The sequence below is a fragment of the Halichoeres trimaculatus genome, unplaced genomic scaffold (assembly GCF_033239565.1).
Source record: "Halichoeres trimaculatus isolate MK-OKI-2021-1 unplaced genomic scaffold, fHalTri1.1 fHalTri1_scaffold_20, whole genome shotgun sequence".
Lineage (NCBI taxonomy): Eukaryota > Metazoa > Chordata > Actinopteri > Labriformes > Labridae > Halichoeres > Halichoeres trimaculatus.
The window spans coordinates 1,041,164-1,061,903 of NW_027437198.1; the positions used below are offsets into that span (position 1 = coordinate 1,041,164).

General features: G+C 42.1%; 1 protein-coding gene across 1 annotated transcript in view; it reads right to left on the reverse strand.

Moving 5' to 3' along the window:
* Positions 1 to 5,837: 5,837 nt before the first annotated feature.
* Positions 5,838 to 20,740, reverse strand: part of trpm4a (transient receptor potential cation channel, subfamily M, member 4a) — a 28,666-nt gene continuing 13,763 nt past the window's right edge. Inside the window, exons 9-28 of the mRNA XM_074697209.1 lie at positions 20,619 to 20,721; positions 19,166 to 19,284; positions 18,748 to 19,038; positions 18,567 to 18,668; positions 18,230 to 18,358; positions 17,890 to 18,019; positions 17,518 to 17,663; positions 15,091 to 15,203; positions 14,753 to 14,860; positions 14,617 to 14,663; positions 14,283 to 14,515; positions 13,793 to 13,908; positions 13,524 to 13,656; positions 12,759 to 12,933; positions 11,765 to 11,930; positions 11,480 to 11,661; positions 11,130 to 11,262; positions 8,144 to 8,216; positions 7,630 to 7,723; positions 5,838 to 7,118 (exon numbers count right to left, since the gene is read on the reverse strand). Coding sequence (XP_074553310.1) covers positions 7,093 to 7,118; positions 7,630 to 7,723; positions 8,144 to 8,216; positions 11,130 to 11,262; positions 11,480 to 11,661; positions 11,765 to 11,930; positions 12,759 to 12,933; positions 13,524 to 13,656; positions 13,793 to 13,908; positions 14,283 to 14,515; positions 14,617 to 14,663; positions 14,753 to 14,860; positions 15,091 to 15,203; positions 17,518 to 17,663; positions 17,890 to 18,019; positions 18,230 to 18,358; positions 18,567 to 18,668; positions 18,748 to 19,038; positions 19,166 to 19,284; positions 20,619 to 20,721 — 2,619 coding nt within the window. The 3' untranslated portion in view covers positions 5,838 to 7,092. The remainder of the gene's footprint in view (positions 7,119 to 7,629; positions 7,724 to 8,143; positions 8,217 to 11,129; positions 11,263 to 11,479; positions 11,662 to 11,764; positions 11,931 to 12,758; positions 12,934 to 13,523; positions 13,657 to 13,792; positions 13,909 to 14,282; positions 14,516 to 14,616; positions 14,664 to 14,752; positions 14,861 to 15,090; positions 15,204 to 17,517; positions 17,664 to 17,889; positions 18,020 to 18,229; positions 18,359 to 18,566; positions 18,669 to 18,747; positions 19,039 to 19,165; positions 19,285 to 20,618; positions 20,722 to 20,740) is intronic.

Below are 20,740 nucleotides of genomic sequence, written 5' to 3' on the forward strand. Positions count from 1 at the left end.
GCAAAGGACAGAAAGGGGGAAGAGATCAGATCGAGATGAAGACTGCAAAGTGGCTGAAAGTGGAGATGAGCTCAGACATGCCAAAGACATTTCTTCTCTCTTAGTTTGGACTACTGACTCTGCCTGCATTGACCCACATGACCCACTTAGTTAACTTCAGCTCCACTTATTTATCTCAGGAGTTTCTCCTCCCTTAAAGTCTTGAAGAAAGCTTGTGAATGAACAGAGGTCTGGATTAATGTCTCATTCAGAAGTGACACTCTGCCTTTCTGCTTTAGTGAGAGTGTTTCCTACATGTGAGCAAACACCTAGGCACATGACCTCGTTTGACTCCAGCACGTCTCAGTAAAAAGGGGAAGAATTTGTGTTATTTTAGGCGTTGGACTGGGTGCAACGAGGTGAAGAGATGACAGCAAATGCATTGCATCCATCCATTCATCAACCAGATTTCAAATTCCTCCACAGGATTTATTTGCCCTGCTGAATCTGATCCAGTGCCACATCCAACCCAAGCTCTTTCCATGTAAGGGCTGTCTAAAGTGGGAAATCACTTTCCGTGATAAAGTTACCTAAGGGGACTGGTGTGTGTGTGAGTGAGTGTGTGAGTGTGTGCATGAGGACTGAGAGCATTAATTAAGCTCTTCTGTACAGTCATCTAAAGATAACCCATATTTTTACTGATAGTTTTGCACATGTGTTTTGTTTGTGAGCATCAAAACTTCCTTTCTAGGCACAAGTCCTGTTGCACAGACAGAATCTCTCATCTTTTGTGTTTCCCTCCCTTTGACTGATACTTGGGAGAATATTCAGAAAAAAAAATACAGCAGCATGTAGCGGCAAAGAGACTGTAATGAGAAAGTAGCCAAATGCAGGGGCCTGAAGCAGGACTGTGGGCAGGCCTAGCGCAGTACCAATGTGATAGAGTTCCCCCTGTGAATGAAAAGGTCCCCCTCATGAAACTTCCCTTTGCTGAGGAGTAAAGGCCCATTGATGCTTAACACTACATATGGATATGGATTCAGACAGAACCTTCTGTCCATGCTTTGCGTTCTTTGACGTGAATGCAGCAATGCATTTCAAGACTTCTTTCAGCCATTTTCAGGCATACCTTCAGTCATTTATCTTCAGCAATCTGCATTAGCAGTTCAGCGCAAGCTGCTTGAGCATTCTGCATTCACAGCGCAATTTCTTTGGAAATTGCTTTTCTAGTTTCGTCCGTATTTCTGCGCGTTTCCATGACGCATACGGATACGGAGATACCAAACAGAGCAGTACCACTGGAAACCGTAGGGGCAGTGTTGCTGTTACGACCAGGTACAAGGCTTTAATGAGACATGAAGGTGGAATGGTGGGACTTTAGTGATGTGTTTAACTGCCACACCAACCACTGCCTGATACAACGCTGCCTCCGTTTTTGTCTTTTCTGCAAGTGGAACATTAATACCTCCTCCACAGTCGCCATGCTTGTTTTTTGAGTTTCGCTGTCATGAACTTTTGACTCTGGGCTGCCCCCCGGTGGATGTAGTGGTTAACTGCAATGCCAACACAAGGGACATATGGAGGTATGTGGGCAGCGACGGCAACATTGTCTGAAACAGATGGATACATTTTCGTACGTAAAGGGAGAAGAAATAGGCCTGAAGTTCTGACTGTTGTTTGTGCTGATGAATCAGAGAACAACTCAGAAGAAATGTCACAGTGTCTGACCAAGAGCCCTTCAAAGCTTTTAATCCTCTCTCTGAGAAAAACCCAGGCGTATAAGTGGGCATGAAGTACCGTCAAACCTTTCCAAAGGCAGCAGAATAGAGCTGTAGTCAGTAGGTTATTCTTCCAAGATCTCACAGAGCCTGCTGTTGTTCACCTGGGTGTTCCTTAGTTGCTGCTGCCTTTGGGACCTCAGTCAAACAGCAACAAGCTGCAGGCCTTTTGGATCTGGTTGGCCCAGCTCAGTCTGTAAGGGTGAAGGCTCATGCCATTTGCAGAACAAAAATTCATGGCTGTGTTCAGGGAGGCTGGGGTCAGAGACTTTGGGGCTGTTTAGATGAAACGCAAAGGTATTGATACCTCTTATTTGGACAGAAACAGCGTTTTAGGCTTTTTGAGTTTTTACCTGAAAACTCTAACACACTGAAAAAAACAACTGTGTTAATATGGAAAATGCTGAGGGACTGAAAACACTCTAGTGAGCACGCCAGGCTAGCAGGTGGCACTATAACTGTCTTGTCCAGAGGCATCTTTTGTTTAAAGGTGGTTTGACTGTACTTCATGCCCACTTATACACCTGGGTTTTTCTCAGAGAGAGGATTAAAAGCTTTGAAATTCAGATTTTTTTTACTGTGTTTTTTTGCTTTTTTGGGGGGTGAATCATGGTGTAAAAGGGCCTTTATCTTTACCTCAAGGAAGAGCCTTTCAAAGGGGCTGAAGATGAGATTTTCATCACTGGAAGATGAGTAGTATTTCAAAAATGGATCAGTTGTGGAGCAGCAGGAGTGCATTGAGACACACCTTAACATGACCAATATGAACATGTGGATGGGGCAGAGTCCAGAATACAGATCTGGAGGATCACACCCATTACCCTGGCAGATGTTGCTGAGGAAGAGGAAGCTTGGAAGCTCGATAGCAGACGAGATGCTGACTGTGGAAGACATAGAGGGGTGATTTATTTAATCATTTGATATGTTTCATTGTTTATTTTTCATGTGTTTGGCTTCTGTAGAGTATTTTTTGTTTGTTTATTATTATCAACATTATTAGGGTCCGAGGCCTGAGCTGAGGACACCTTTTAGCAAAGCAAGGAGGTGTCCTTGTTATCATTATTATTACTTTATTTTTTTTACTATTATGGTTATTGTCATTATTTTGTCTGAAATAAACTTTACTACTACTACTACATTCCCCTTGAGTTGCTGAAATTATGGACCTTGTCTGGCTGTCTTTGTTGACCATAAAGTGCCATGAAACCATAAAACCATATCTTGGAACAAACTCACACAAGCACCAAAGGGTGTTGGATCTTTCTTGTGTCATTTCATGGATAGGACCTTACATTCGAGCATGCCTGGGGGAAGTGTCCAGTTGGGCACCTCAGCATGTGTTGCTGCTTTCAGCATACCAGGAAGTTCTGTCAGCATTTTAAACCAGGGCCTTCAGTATTCACTGGGTGATTCATAGCCAAGGGTGAAGGGGTCAGGATGAGCATTTCTACATTCTTGACATGAAGTGGTGTCCTTGCAAAAAATATGTTAGTAACATGAATGTTTCTGGCAAATCCTAAGCTCAACCCCAGCACCGCATCGGTGAGTGTCAACAAATCATGGGAAAAGTACAGGTAGGAGCATTTCCCACAGCCTTTAATAAGATGGCAAGGATGAGTTCAGCAAGTGGTCCAGGCCAACTGCTGGCATTCACAAGTAAGAAGAACTCTGCTGGGACTGAATCCAGTCTAGAGCTGAGATCACAGATGGACTAAGGGTCCCAGCTGGTGCCATTACAAGCATCTTTAAATCAGTTACTGTCACAGTTGAAAGTAAACAACTGCTTGAAGGTAGTCTCTTTCATTTTTATGTTAGAAAAGTTTTCAGTGTCAAATTTCAGTGACTGTTGCGCTGTCATAGTACCTGCTCCAGTCCTGGCGAAGTGCTGTGAGAAACGAACATCCAAACAAGCCTGGACTCTGTCCTGAACCGAGTAATCTACAGAGACTGTAATCCCCACTGTGATCCGCCTGCTCTTCCTCACATAGACCTCAGAAAAGGGACACTAGCTGCTATTTCCAATGAAACGACTTGGTGTTAATATCGCTCTAGGCTCTAGTACCACAAGCTGCAACAGAAGAGCAGATCAAGTATTACACAGAGGGGGTATGGGCCTTTTTTGGCCTCATAACTGAGATTCTGGTATCCCTGCAGCAGCTTTGCATGATTTACATCTAAATCCATATTTTTCTCACACTGTTGTTTTGGAAAGCTCTAATTTCATCCTCTGTCCTAAATGCTTTGCTGAAGCTGCTGAAGCTAAAGCTCTTTAAGGCTTCTTGCTCCACAGTAAACCTTCCCACTGAGTGGATGTCAGATCTATGAGGAATCCTTGGTGTTTAAGGCCACGTCCACGGATAGCCACATATATTTTTATACATTTATGTCTGTTATCCACACGAAACTGCAGCTTTACGTCACTAAAAACGATGGTTTCAGAAAACTCTGGCCAAAGAGAAGGTTTTGGAAAACTCTGGTTTCGTGGTTTCATGTAGACCCCAGGAAACAGAGTTTTTGGTTCTCAAACGCCACTGCTGAGTGACAGGGGCTCATTTTGATTGGCTGGAATGGGTTGCACGTCTGAAAAATACTGCCACATGTTTCAAGTCACACTTATTAGTGGGTTTTCCCAGTCCATGTGGGCAAAAACATTTTTAAAAACAAATGAGGAGAAGATATTCATTTTTGAAAATGTCCAGCTATGTGAACAAGCCCAGAGTCAAAAGTTTATGACAACAGCAAACTCAAAACCAAACATGGGGTCTGTGGAGGAGGGATTTCTAATGTATCTTTAGCATAAAAGACAAAAACAGAGGCAGAAGTTTCTCACCAGCTTGCAATGTCTTTCTTCAGAAAGTTCTGCCATTGTTATTTCTTCTTCGTGATTCACTAGAGCTTTGGATCTGGTAGTAACAGAAACACTGCGCCCCATGGTTTCCAGTGGTACTGCTCCGTTTGGTCTGTGTCCATAAGATGGAAACGTGCAGAAATACAGAAGAATTGATCAGTGTTTACTGACAAGTAATATTTCTGCAGACCTTACCTTTAACTGTAGACAGACATTTCTGCACAAAAAGCCATAAACTTGATTCTAAATAAAGGATTTGCTAAAAAAATATATATATATAAGAAGTGCTTTTGGAGATGTGCTGGCTCTGTGCTCCTGTTGGCTGATTTCTCCACAATGCCTTTGGCAGGTTGCAACTTGTGAACGTAAATCCCATGATGCTTATTTTTCCAAATACTGATGGAATATTCTAGTTCTTCCTTCTTTGACACGTGTCCCTCCTGTGTTGATGCTACACTCCAACCATTATGCTGTTATTAGTGTTTTCATCCTGGCAAGAAGGAGACTCTTATTTTTAAAGTTAAAGACCCTTTTAAAGAGACCTTTATGCTGTGACCTCATCATTTCAGCGAGTCTCATTAGGATCTCGTACCATTTTCAGAATGGACTGATTTGAGCCGTCAACAGATGGATCCTCAGCTCCCACTCTTTAAACTTTGTGATCAAGAAAATATATACTAACAGGATTCTTTAAAGATGAAAGCATGTGACTGTATGAAGGTTACCAAAGGGTGATACAGTTTCTTTTGTCTCTTTTCTTACATAACAAGTCTTCTCTTTATCAACATTTGTTCTATTATATTACTAGTGTTTGGTGTATTTTTTACGAAGTGATTCGTTTTTTATTGTTATTGTCATTTGGAAGGGGTTGGAATGTCATTTGCTCCTTTTGAACATGCAAATGACAATTTTATTTAGCTCTTTGGGTATTGCTGTTTTTTGTCTGTTTGCTTTTATTTATGGTCTGATTTTTTTCTGTTTAAATATTTATTCAGTTTTGAAAAGAAAGAAAGAAAGAAAGAAAGAAAGAAAGAAAGAAAGAAAGAAAGAAAGAAAGAAAGAAAGAAAGAAAGAAAGAAAGAAATATTTAGATATTTTCTCTTGTCTTAACGTGCGTGGCCTATAGGACTGTAATGTTGAGACCAGGTGAAGCAAAGCTGCACCCAACACTTCAGAGATGATACCTTTTGTGAGAGCTGAACAATCAACTGATTAATCAATCTTGTCCTGTGTAAATCTTTTTTATTTAGACTTTTGATCTGATCTAAAAATAACAATGTCTTAACAGAGTGCTTATCTTGAAATATACAAACAGGATCTTTGGTCACAGTGCGTCAAACAAAGGAGGTACACATTGGTTTGTCAAGAAATAACACACCTATGAACAAAACAAAGTATTTACAACAATTAAAAGCAATGACATCATTTTTCCTAAATATACACCACCACCTTCAATACCACCAACACCACCACAACAATATCAGCCAGTTTAAGTATTTTTTGTTGTTGCTAATCCGTACTTAATTCTTATAAAGGAATAGGAAGTTAAATTGACCTTATTTAAATTCTATGATGATCACCACATCATAAAAATACTTCTCACCACAGCTGCTAAAAGCTCTGCTACGTTCATAGGGTCTCTGCTGAGGCGTATCGGGTCCTCTGGAGCAGCTGCACTGAAGCTGAGCCCGGAAATGATGTTGAAGTAAAAGCGCTTACAGAGCAGGACCCAAACAAGGAGCCAGAAGAGGCTCTGAGGCAGAGGTGAGGGACACTGCAGTGTGGCTGAAATGATTGTCATCAAGAGTCACACCTTTCACATTATGGAGATTACAGATTAAGGCTCTGTGGAGTACAGGATGAGAGCAGGCTGAGATCGAGAGTATTAGACCTTGGTAATTATCACAGTATGGGGAGGCACCTCAGCAGACACCTGTTCCTCATCAGCCCCAACTCTCCAGTGTTTACCACGTGGACTGTCCCATTTCCTGAGTTGGGGGGATATAACTTGGAAATTGTGCTCCACCCTTCCACAGTATCCTGTGTGTGTGTGTGTGTGTGTGTGTGTGTGTGTGTGTGTGTGTGTGTGTGTGTGTGTGTGTGTGTGTGTGTGTGTGTGTGTGTGTGTGTGTGTGTAGGTTCCTTAAGTTTTCTTGTAAATCTTTGGCTTCTCATTGACCAAATCTGATTATTTATTCCTTCTCTCATTTTCCAGTCAGAACCAACTCCTGCCGTGAAAGTCTTTTGTACCTTGATTTTTTGCCAGTAAATAAATGAACAGCTCCTTCTCTGTCTCAGCAGTCTGTATTCGGGTCCCATCCTTGGTTTTATTCTGTCTCTTTAAGTTTCTAATCAGTCTCACAAAACATACAGCAGAAATCAACAAACCATGAAAGAATGCTGACTAGAGTGGCAAACCAGGTGCTCTGCAACAAATGGCCCTGAGGAAACGGTCTGAGCGTGGGTTTGATCCCGGCGTCCGCAGGCTCAGCTCGGAGACAGGAGCATTGGATCTAAAAACGGAAGAAAGACTCATCCTTGATGCAAGATCTTTCTGAGACAACATATTTGGGCTATTTTAAAGCAAAGAACATCACACAACACAAAACTTCAGGTATTTCAACCACTAACACTTAGAAGTGCAGTGTGTAAAAGTTGTCATTTCGTACAGAAATTATAGAGGTGAACAAAACGAAAGGCCATGTTTGTCTACGGCAGATTCGGAGGGACAGAAAGAGCGAAATGCTGTTTTCAATATGAGCCTGGCTGCCGGTTCTGAAATCTACCTGGAAGTCAGGCAGAGAAGAAGACAGAAGGAGGTTGTTGTTTCTAAAGTAGAAGAAGAAGAAGAAGAAGTGGAAGAAGAAGAAGAGGAAGAAGATAGCGGTTCTTGTTGATGAGAAGAAGAAGAGGAGAAGAATAAAGTGGTCCCCTAAAGATCTACCTGGCCATAAACACCAACAGACCACAGACAGTAAAAACTGAGCAGCTCGTCTTTTTTCATTAGATCAGTGTTGAGCTCACCTCTCAGGAGTGGGGGAGGACGTTCAGTATTTATCAGATTGCTCTGTGACAGAGCCTCTGTCATCCAGGAGAGGGCGCTGCAGCAGTACTCCAGCTGAGAGAGATATGTACAGACAGAGATGGATGAGTGCTGAGCAAGCAGCGCTGACAGCTGCAGAGAAACCAGACACACCGAGTACACACACCAAGTACACACACCAAGTACACACACCTCGCTGATTTCACAAACACTGTACACCCTCTGCACACGTACAGACACCACGAAATAAACTCATGATCTGCCCGCAAGTGAGGGCAAAAACAACTTCTTTTTACAGCAGCTGATGGTGCAGACTAACCCAGTACGCTTTAAATCTAAAGACACAATCCCCAGATTACAAATCTTATTTACAGATCTTTTTAAAGTCTAAAGAATTATTTGATAAATAATATACCAACTTTTTCTCCCTGAGTGGCAATGACAGGTTCACATTCGGTTTATTTAGTCCTGCATGTGTTTGCAAGTATTGCTGACCTCTGACTCCAGCAGCCTCAGCCTTCGGTCGTGGTCACGGATCTCTGTCATCTGCTTCAGCACGCTGTCCACCCTGCAGAAACACACGCACACGCACACACACACACACACAAACACACAGATATAAAAATAAAGCTGCTACTGCAACTAGCTCACCTTAAGAGCCTAAAATGAAATTCAGGGCTTCCTAAAACCGTCTAAATGGATGCAAACACGATGGAAAATTAGACTCAACATCAAAAGTATTTAGACAGAGGAGGTGACCCTGTTTTTCACATGTTGTCTCAATGTAACTCAATTTAATAAGGACACCTCCCAAGAGTGGTTCTCTGGCAATCATCAGGAGATCAAGTTGGTAAAGATCAGGAATGAGTCAACTCCCTGAAAGGTCAGCACTTCAATTTTGCTCATCTGGCGCCCTCTGCTGTTAGAAAACTTTATCATTCCCTGAAGAGAAATTCAGAGTCACAGTAGCAAAACGAGAAAGTATATGGTGAAAAAAAAATCAAGAATATATAAACAGAATAATATGATAGTGTAAGCTAGAAAAAAAAAAAAAGAATAGCATGATGCTACTCTGCCCTCTGGTATTCCCTCTGCACTTGGGTTAGCTGGAGATAATAATAATAATAATAATAATAATAATAATAATAATAATAATAATAATAATAATAATAATAATAATAATAACTAAAAGTTATATAGCGCCTTTCGAGGAACCCAATGTCGCTTTCACAGTAGAGGGACAAACAAATTAACAACAAGGCCTTAAACAAGGAAGGCCAGGGAGAACAAATGAGTTTTGAGAAGTGATTTGAAACAGTCCAGGGTGGGAGAGTTGCGGATTTCTGCAGGGAGAGAGTTCCAGAGGGTGGGGGCGGCCACACTAAAGGCTCTGTCGCCGAACTACTTTAGTTTGGTCCGCGGGATGGAGAGGAGACCAGCATCGGATGACCGGAGGCTCCTGGATGGGGTGTGCTGGTGGAGAAGATCAGCCAGGTACTGGGGGGAAAGTGCATGAAGGGATTTGTAGGTGAGTAGGAGGAGCTTGTACTGGATGCAGAACTTGACCGGGAGCCAGTGGAGGTGAATGAGAGTGGGGGTGATGTGCTGCCTGGGTTTAGTGCGAGTAAGAACCCTGGCAGCTGAGTTTTGCACATATTGAAGCCTGTCCAGGTTTTGTTAGGAACCCCAGACAGGACTCCATTGCAGTAATCCAGCCGGGATGTAACAAAGGCATGGATAAGGGTTTCTGTAACAGAGTCTGATAGAGAGGAACGGAGACGGGAGATGTTTCTGAGATGATGGAAGGCCGATTTCGTGACAGATTTGATATGTGACTGGAAGGAGAGGGAGGGGTCAAAAATGACGCCCAGGTTTTGGACCTCAGAGGCTGGGCAGATGGAACAGCCATCGACGCTAATAAGGAGATCCCCAACCTTCCGGAGCAGTGGCTTTGGGGCTACAACCATGAGCTCTGTCTTGCTGCTGTTCAGCTTGAGGAGGTTGGTTGTCATCCACGTTTTAATGTCGATAGATCTTAAACCCCATTTCCACTAAGTGGTTCAGTTCAGTTTGTCTCAGCATGGCACGCATCTTGTGACGTTTCCACTGAATAACCCCAGGACAGGTCCCCGAATTACCAGCCTGTGCTGTGCCACTTCTTGGGACCCTTCTGTTGAGGTGCCAGACTAAACCAATCCAATCCCAGGAGGTGGAACTAGAAACACAGCAGTCTGCTGATTGGTGGAAAGAATGGTCACTTCCTGTGTGACAGCTGCTGAATTTCTCCTGGTGGCTCACAGACTTCTCTGACACAAAGTGCGATTGTTTATTGTAACAAAGAGACACATGCCAATCACAGAGAAGACAAATTGCTGGATGTCTTCATCGTTGATCTTTGTTTACTGTGTCATGTTTTTCTTCTTCGTTGGATTTATTGGTGGGGTAGACTGTGTCGCGCTGCTATGGCGTCAGGCTATTACATAACTGACTTAGCTATCAGCATCCAGCTTACACGCCGCTTACCAAGAAGGGCACGGTTGGCTGTGGAAACACAAACAGGTTTATTGATGTATATCGGACCACTAAGTGGAAACAGCACTTTAGATTCCCCACTATTGCAGAGGAATGATTAATTAATAGGAAATGAGTGTTTGTTCAGATTGTCCTGAAACAACATTGCATGTTTTTTGCATTGTATAGACGAAGGGCCACACAAGACCAAATAACAAGAAAATGGCAGCCAAAGCAGCAGTTTAAAGCCAGCTCCTTCAGCTTTAAAGTCTGATGTTTGGTTTGTTTTATCACTCCAAAATGTTTCTGTGAGGCCGGAAAAGTGGCTGCAATTCATTTTGACTCCTAGTTGTTCATATATCAGTGTGTTTTGGGAAATCCTCAATACCTTAACAATGGATGGACAGGTTGATGTCATCCTCACCTCCTTCTCCTCAGCTCACAGAGAACACCAGCCCCAGCACCAGTTAGCATTGACATGCTACAGGCTGCTAACAGGTGACATGTTGTGTGTTAACAATGCAACCATGGTTACACGTAGGATCTCCGGACACACACACAGGAGCAAAAAAGTAAAAACACCACTGCAGAAACAACCCATTTGGAGTGTCTGACCAATGAGACATAAAAAGGAAGGAACAGTTTGAAATATGAAGGGAGCCAAAAAGAGAAGAAAAAACAGACAAAAAACAACAAGGAGACAGGCAGACTCTTGGGCAGCACCTAGCCGACAGCTTTTTGTTGCTGCTGAAGCTTTTATAATTCCCTGGCTTGATGGTGACATATGCATATTTAGTGTGAATGAAAGTCAACGCCAATGTTGACCAAGGACTTGGTTTACAGCTTTTCAGTCAGTTGGAGGTAAGAGAGTTTGATGACACCTAAAAATAAGACTCGGTTCAAACCTGAACATTAATGCTACAGCTCCCCTGTGTTTTTTAATTCACAACGTGGCTGTTTGCAAACATACTTGACAGATGTAGATTTGAGCCGTGCCGTGTCGCTCTCTCGCTGTCTCTTGTTCTGGGCTGAGAGCAGGTTTTCCTTCTGTATCGCCTCCCAGGTGTTGAGCCGGCTCGCCTTCCTGCCTCGCAGCTCCAGAACTGAAACAGGAACAGAAGAAGAAGAAGAAGAAGAGAGGAGTCAGACAGAGGAATAAAAGACAGAATGAATAAAGCTAACTATCTGCTGCTGAAGCGTTTGAGTGGCTAACTTTCAAAGTGAAACGCAAACAGATCATTAATGTCTGAGTTCACTAATAACCCTCATATTCATGTTGGGCTGTGATGATTAATGGATGATCTCACTTCAGACACTCACAGAAATGCTTCCTCTTGGCGGAGGGGATGCCTCGGAAGAATCTTTTGATGAACAGGTGGAGGTGGGAGATGATGATGAAGGGTGGGGCTAAGCAAGGCCTCGAGTGGTACTCCACAATTAGGTTATAGCGCTGAAACTTCCAGTAGGTGTCGCCGCGTTCCTGGACTTTAGAGAAGGTGTAGCTTCAAGCAGGAAGTTAAAGTGTCATTAGATACTTCTCCAGAATCGAACATTTGACATCTGCTTTGTTTAAAAAAAAGATATATAAAAGATGATTTCACACACCTGAACATGGCAATGAGAAGGTTGACCAGCACGATGTTGGTGAAGAGCAGGTAGATGACGAGGAGGATGACAACCAACCAGTTGGCGTAAGTGCTTAGACATGGCTCATGTCCGGCTTCAATCAGTGTGGCATTGTTCGTACATTTATCTTCTTCTAATTTATCGGCTGGGTGGAAAAATTAAGATGTTTGGAATGTGAGAGGATCTGTGCTGCACATAAATGGACATCTCTGAAAATAAAATCTACTTTAACTATCAAGTGTAAAATACTGAAAGTGCAAAATTTAATAAATAATCGATTAAATAAATAAATTATTATTTTATGTTAAAAATAATTGATTATTAAAAAAAAGATATGATTATTTATTTGAATAAATTTTTTTTTAAATACTTACATAATCAATTGAATGTGTCATTGATTAATTTTAATGTTGATTTGTATTATAGTTAATCAAATTGTATTAATTACTTGTTTATTTAAATAAACATTTATTTAAAAACGTATTACTTATTGATTTAATTATTTCACTATTTATTTAATTATAACAAGGTTAACCTCCAGCAGTGCATCATGAAATAATTTACATTGATGAGAGTGACAGATAAATTTATTTCATGATGTTCTGCTGGAGGTTAACTATGAAATAATTAAATAAACAGTGAAATTATTACATTAATAATCAATAAATAAATTAAATAAATACTTGTTAAAATAAATAAATAACTAATTAATTTGTTAAATTAATAAAATATCAAGTAACTTAATTTGGTTTTACATAAGATAGCTGACACATTTTATTAATTTTATAAGTATTTGATTTTAAGTATTATATAATTAAGTATGTAATTGTATAAGTATTCATTCATTTTTTATTTAATTTTTGCACTTTTAATTCTCCATAATCAAGGATGTAAAAAACTCTATTGACTTTATTCTCAACAGCAAAGTGAACAAATGTGTGAGAGCAGCCTGAGGATCAACCTCATGACTCACCGTCCATCTCATGTATGGGTATCTGTCCAAAAATGTGCAGGTAAGGTCTGTAGAAGACTCTACGAAATATCCAGTTAGGACGGGGGTCGTATGAGTAAAGGAGCGCCTGATTGGCTACTCCGTAAGCCATGAGCCACACAGCCAGGAAAAAGAGGAAGAAGAAGACGTCCTTCATCTGAGGAGGGAGAGGGTGATGGATAAGCATTAATAGGGGGCCCTAAAGAGCAAAACCTGAAACAACAGAGGTGATCCAAAAGCCAAAAAGACTATGCCAACATGACTGGTGGATATAAAAACAAAACAAAACAAACAACTACAAAAAAAAAAAAAAAAAAAAAAAAACAGAAAAGAGAAAGTGCGATAACCAAAAATTCAAACACAAAAGAGAAAAAGCAAACACAAAAGAAAAAAAAACAGAAAAGAGAAAGCATAAAAACAAAAAAGGAGGCACAAAAATGTGTCATTCATTTATATATATATATATTTTTTTGTGTTTTGCACTTTTGGGTCACCGTACAGAAATGATCAAGACCTCTTATGTAATGTAATCACATTATCTTCCTCATATTTGTGTTTTCATGATCAACAGGTATGTTAGTAAAGATCACACCACCTTCTCCAAAGTTTGAGAAACTGAATTCACCTTATCCAGCAAACATACAGTGTATGTGTATGTGAGTTATCAGCATGACTAATGCTTCAGTAACAAGCCGCATTTTTTTTTTCCCCACAGGAAGCTTCTGTACTGTCTGTGCTCTAACTCACCATCTTGCCCAGTATGATGATCTTTGGTCCAAGCTGCTTGTGAATTGCGAAGATGTGGATCAAACGGAGAGTGAAGACCATAAAATCTATGGCCATCACAGCGCGACCAAAGTCATACGACCAGGGGAACATTCTGAAAACACAACAGTACATTAACCAGTCACATTTCATTCAGTTCCCTTAACTCCACAGTGAACATGAACAAAGTCAGAGGAGCAAGTCATGGTGGCTCTTTGGGCTCAGTCAGGCCTGGTTTCAGGTTGAGTTACCTGCAGCAGAGAGCCAGGATGAAGAGAGAAATGGCTGTGAGGTCACATTTGTTCCACACATCCTGGATGTAGTTCTTCATCCTCTGAATCACAAAGTTGCTGCCCACAAAGAACGTCTGTTGACACGGAGGATAAAGTTAGAGACAGTCTGTGGATGGAGATGGAGAGCAGTGTATCGATGATGAGTAATACATGTGAACTGTGCATGGCTGCCCAGAACTGATCAAAATAAAAATGATGCTGCATTACAAGCCAGGATTCAGTAAGAGCAGTTCCCTGAGTGTCCATTTGACATCATCTCCACCAATGAGCCTGTCCCCACAGAGCCACATGTTAAAACATCAAACTTTAAAGCAGACATTAAGGTGTTTGTTTAGTCCCTGTTGACCTGGTTCTGACTCCTCTCTTTTCTGTGCCAGCCCCTCATAGAGACCTTACTTTCTGTGTGTCACATGACCACGTATGTTCATATTCATGCTGAACAACCCACCTGCCGGATCTCCTCACACACTAAGGTGAACACCCAAAAGTAGAGCACAAACTCCAGCCTGGAGGGGCCTTCAGGGGGAGGAGGTTTGAAGTCCACCAGCAAAACATAAGCAAACAGGCAAAGGAACAGGAAGTACATCAGGACGTTTCCCAGGAATGATGTGACGGGGGCAAACCAGAACTGCCTCCACCGGGAAATGAGGAACGGTCTCTTTGAGTTTGAAGGTGAAGAGCCTGAGAAAAGAGGGACATATGCTACTGCTCACGCTAAGGGTTCACTTTTTTTGAATAGCTTGAGAGGAAATGTAATCTTCTTCTGAATGAGCCAAACTCACCTTGCAGGCTTTCTTTCAGAGCTCTGAGCTCTTCAGCGTCTTCCTCACTGAGACCCAGACAGAGTCGCAAACATCATTAAACTGAGCTCAAAACACACACATGAAGAGCACCGTGGGTTATTGTTTGACTGTGTACCTCTGTATGATGTCAGAAAGGGAGAAGACAGTGGCGTCATTTCCATCCAGACTGTCTGTGTCTCTGTGGTGAGGAGGCTCCTCAGACTTCGCCTCCTCCTCCTGCTCCCTGAAACAAACACACAGGTATATCACTTTAGCTAAAGGAACAGTTTTGTTCATGTTACTGAAGTAAATGTGCCCAAAAACCTCAATCAATAATATTTTTATGCTCAGATGTTATATTCTGTATTCTGATTTTCCGAACAAACAAAAGCATAAACTTGTAATTAAAAAAGAGCCCTGGAAACCTGATATTTTCAACACCACAGTGGTCACATGACAGTATCCCACACTCACCTGAAGTTGATAATGTTGGTGTAGAGGATAGGAGGCACAAAGAAGGTGAGAAGCAGTTTCCAGACCTCAGTGCTTCTCTCCATGTCCCCCCACCAGATCTGAGACAGCAGAGACTGAAAGAGAGGGAAGAGCACTCAGACCCAGAGCTTTGAGATGAACAGTCACACAGCCCACCTCAAGGTTCAGACTCATTTCACAACCTGAGAAGAAAAAGCCCTGATAATACCTCTGTAACATACTTTATGACTGAATTTTTAAGTGTGATATATAAACGACAGGCTATTTACAGTCACCTTGTATTTTCCCTACCATATTGTCTCAGTGTTCTGGCCTGAGTCTGTGATACCTGTTCATGTTTGAAGCTGGCTCACTGTGACAGTTAAGAGTTAAGGCCTGTAAAGTATTTCTTTTACTTTATGGTTTCCAGATACCGTAGCCAGATTTTCTTTCCTGTACAGCGCCTTGTGTTAATGTTTGGTCGGGCCATGTTTAAGGCTAGTGAAGGAAATTCTGGTCGTAGATAAATAAGTCTTATTCCCAGGTCACAGTTAACAACCTCTGGGTTAAACTTTCTGTCTGAACACAGACCTAAAATGCTGATACCTGAGAACCTGGGGATCACACCAAACAATCAAGTGTCTTTTCTCTTCTTCCTGCTCCAAAGACTGAGTGGTAAGTCTGACAATCTGCTGTTTGTTCTGAGCATAGACTGTGCACAGAGTGGACAGCGTGGCTCCACCATTTCTCATGGTATGGTTTAAAAGCCAAAATTCCCCCGTCACAGGCGCAGACATTGTAGCAGTTTGCAGCCAGAGTCTGCGCAGTAGAGGCGTTGAGGGATTCTGGGAGAATCTGAGTGGAGCTGGGTGACAATTTTTTTTTTTTCCTTTTGAAAGTCTAATCACTTCTTGACTCTACCTCCAGACATATTTTACAATCCCCGAAAAAAATCTACAAGAACAGCAGCTATCAATCACCGTTAAACACAATGTAAAGCCTCGTTTTAACCTTGTACAACTAATTAAAACAAAACTATTCAGAAAAAAGGAGGGCTTGAATACAAGACAGCCAAATGATATTTTCAAATCACCACAACAATTGGACGTGAGAAACATTTCTATGAGGAGTATTAATTTTTTAAAGTTCGACCACAGCCCATCTGGAATGACTGGAAAGACAGATTTTTTAACCTATACTGCAGCCAGCCACCAGGGGGAGCAGTTTTTGTGGAGACCTCACTTCGAGCCGAGCAAGCGGCAACCTTTTTTTTTTTTAACAGTCTATGGTTCTGAGATGGTTCATTGTATTACAGGTATCAGTACCATTGGTGTATAGTTAAAAAAACACATTAAAATGATTGTGATTGGTTTCCCATAACACTGTACTTTTTCCTATTATGTTGCACACACATAGATGTGTGTGTGTGTGTGTGTGTGTGTGTGTGTGTGTGTGTGTGTGTGTGTGTGTGTGTGTGTGTGTGTGTGTGTGTGTGTGTGTGTGTGTGTGTGTGTTTACACACATGTATGATTTATTATATATTGTGTTTATTGTAAAGACATGTTACCATATAATTGTGAACACAGTGTTAATCTCATATCTGCTTTAGGTCCCCAAATAAATAATCTGAATTATTGGACAGTATAAAATTGTAGTGATGACTGATCAAATGACAACACGAAGAAGAGAAGATTTGTAAATCCACAATTTTTCAACTGGCCAATATTAAAATGTCCGTGTTCGCTGCCATTGATGTTGTGCAACCATTCACTGCGTCTATAGAAGTAAATAGTGTTTTTCAGCCGGGGGAAGGCGGGGTCTGAAGGAGCTGTCAATCAAAACCCTGCTCCTTAACTTCTGTGGGTGAGAGTGGTGTGCTCTTTGGACGAGAGCTCAGCATGGATATGAGGAGAAGATGTGAGATGACAGAGGCACAGAGAGACGCTGCAAGTCAGAAAAGTTCAGGCAGCTCACGCTCCAACTGAGGATGTGTCATGGTAGTTCAGAGAGAAAGAGCGGCGCCATCGTGAGAAAAGACGAGATGGAGGAGGAGATCATGGAGAGGATCAAAGGATGGAGCACCGAGATGAACATGGTCAAAAAAGTACATTTGTCTGTTTTTGGATTAAAAACAGGAAGAGAGACATAAAAGAAGAGAGTCCACTCTTCTGAGGGAGTTTTGGTGTTTACAGAGTCAGAGAAAACAAGATTATTTGGGTCTTTACAGATTGTTCAAGATGCTCTGAAAATGGCTGGCTGAATGAGTTCATCCTGTGTTCATTTTTTATAATGCATTTATTTGTGGTGTAATTAGTTAATGTAATTAACGTATCAAAGTGACAGCCCTAATATACATTTATATTCATATTTATAACTATGCTTTTCAGTAATCTGTTGATAGTCACTGTGAAGAGTAATAATGCTGGTTACCTGAACTCCATCATGACTGAAGAACAAACGGGCATCAGCAGAAGTGGCCATTTGCACACAGGTAGCTCCGCCCCACACAGGTGACTTCTTTATGAGGAGAGTGAAGGAGCGACTTTCACTGTTCTGGTAACACTCGGCAAACACGTCTGAGCACACAACACATTCAGTGACACATTCAGTGACACATTCAGTGACACATTCAGTGACACATTCAGTGAATTTCATGAGAGATACAGAAAAAAACATTTACAGGTTGCTAAATCCATTAGCTTCATTTTAACTTTAACTTTTCTTTAAATCTCTTTGATTTTCTTGAACGTGAGCAGGGTCTGATCTGCTGTGATCTTAGTTTCAGATTCATGCTGAACTCACCGAGTGCTAGGTCCTCAAACCTCTGAGCCAGCTCCTTCATGGCCAGTTTGCTCTCTGTCTCCCCCTCCAGTTTGGACAGCTCCCTCAGCATCTTACAGCCACCCAGAGCGCTCAGCACAGACTCCCCCGCCTCTCTCACACACACACACACACACACACACACACACACACACACACACACACACACACACACACACACACACACACACACACACACACACACACACACACACACACACACAGAGCTGAAAACTGTGTCTTTAAACAGCCTTTTGGACACAGCTGAAGACGTTGGTTGCTCTGTGGTGTGACGAGAAGATGATGATCAGGTGACTCTTACCATCTCCCAGAAGTACACAGCCATCTCACTGCGGTTCTGCAGGACGGCCCAGATGAAGAGGGCGGTCCAGGGGGAGAGGCAGCGCTGGTCTCGATACAGACACTCTCCAATCAGCATCTTATTCACATGCTGCAGAGACAAGGGAACAAACAGGCCAGAGGGGGTCAGAGGACAAACCTCTGTCTGTCAGCAGCTCTCTGTGACTCTCACCTGTCCTGAAAACGTCAAACATGTTTGAGTCTGCTGCTCACAGTTTGGGTGTCTGTTAGGTTTAAAAGATTGATGAAGCTGCTGTCTGACTCTGAACGGGATGAATGCTACAGACTGTGGATCTTACTCTCAGAGCCCTCCTGGTGCTGGTGCTGTGGTCCAGACCCAGAGGGCCATAATAGAAAGGATGGCACACATCACCCAGCAGGTCCCACAGCAGACGAGAAACCTGCAGGAGAGCAAGAGATACATTTTATCATTGTATTAAAATCAGCGACCCCCTCTGACACCCTGCTCCTCTTCCTCACCTCGTACAGGCTGAGCTCCATGGCAGAGGCCGTCTGTGGGCTCTTCAGCGATGCTGATGATGTTGAGGAGTCCAGGTGAAGCAGGGATCCAGCCAGGCACTGCCGCTCGCTCAGGCGTCTCTGCAGCAGGGCGTAGGCCAGCGAGCTGTCGGACAGGGAGCGGTACAGACTCTCCAGACGGCGGTACGTGAGGTAGTCCAGGATGTTCAGGCCGTTTTCACAGAACAGTCGCACAAACTGGGGCTTATCGTTTATAAGGGCGTCTGTCATGGAGTCCTCCAGGTCTTCATACTGGAAACGTGAAAACATGATGAGGTCATATGACTGAAACACACGGGTACAAAGCTCTGATCGCTCATTTCATCATTTCCGTCTGTTTTCATGTCACGTTAACCACGGTTATCAGCCCACTCCTGACCTTCCACTGGATGTCTCCGTTGAACAGCTCCGTCTTGGCGATGTCCACCCTGTTCCAGGCAACCGCCAGTTTGAGCTCCTCGGTGTACTCACTGGCTTCACTGGACACACGTTTACTGGCTAAACACACACAGAAAACAACATATGACATATGTGACATGTGTGAGATGTGGTTCAGATGAAGTCTGTTGGACATTTCTTTTACTAAATATGAGACACAAACACTCAGATTTAAGGTTATGCAGTGCATACAGGTTAGAATGGGTGAGCAAAGGGAGGTGTTGTCCCTCTCAGAAGAGATTATTACCACTAACTCACTCCACATTACCCCTCTTTAAACCTGACCACCAGCTAAAAAGAAAAAGACAGCAAATACCAGCGTCTTGTTTTGTTTTGTTAGGATGTTTCATTGGTCAAATCTAAATCAAATATATCTGAACTCATGGAGAATTTGTTTGAAAGCTCATGGGGAGAAAGACTGCACTGACTGCCAACAACATGATCCATGCACTGAAATTTTGGAAGACAGACACACATGCAATCAGGACTATGTTATGCAAATATTATAAGTGATAAAAATCAGACAAAACATGAAACATAGAACAGAAAATCTAACAAACTTGCTCCTTATCTGTGGTTATGGGATGTGTAAAACAATCCCTTACAGTATATATAGGTTAGAAGTAGTCTACAGATGACAGCTCACGACTCTTCTCAAAGTTCCAGCAAAGAAAACAGTAACTGGCTTAATATGTTTGAAATGGTTTACTGTAGTAGACTCATATATGGCAGTAAGTAAGCCAGGGCTGTGTCAGTATGTGCTGAATGTAACCATCAGAATAAAAATCTGTATTCACCTGATGAACCGGCTTTACCCAGGCCCGAGCTGCTCATTACCTGTGTCTATCAGCTAAAGATCTCTCTGTGTGTCTCTCTCAAACCATCAGACACAAACCAAAGTAGAGCTACATGTCACTGCATTTGTAGCGTCAATTGTGAGCCGGACACAGATTCTGAAGCTGTGTTCATGAAATAAGCAAAGCCAGAACACATCAGGTAGAGTGTCAGAGCGAAAGTTTGTGATTAGCTGGAGGGATGCAGGGCTGAAGAGTGGTAAGAGTACAACTGTTTCACAAACATCTGTAAACAAATGTCATGTACATATTTAATGTAACTTTACATTCTCAATGTAGCAAAGATTTATTTTGTGTTTTTGTGTTTCTGTAAGCCTATTTAAGATGCTGCTTCACAAAGTTTATGATACAACCTTTCAGATATCAGTGCCTGTCTATCAGTGTTTTAGATCTTTTTACAGAGGAGTCACCCACTGTTTTCTCTGTGTGTGATAAAATGTTACCACTCCTGGCCCAAACCTGTAATTAATGACCACATTGCTGGGGTAACACTGACATATCAAGTTGGTTTAGTCCGTAAATTCTTCTTTCTTCACTCACCTCTGACCAAAGCTTTGAGAAGAACTGTATCAAAGTCATCTGAACCCTCCTGTTCCCCATGAAACACAGTGATGAGCTCTCTGTTCTGGTAGATACTCAGAGCCTGAGAAACAGAGGAAGAC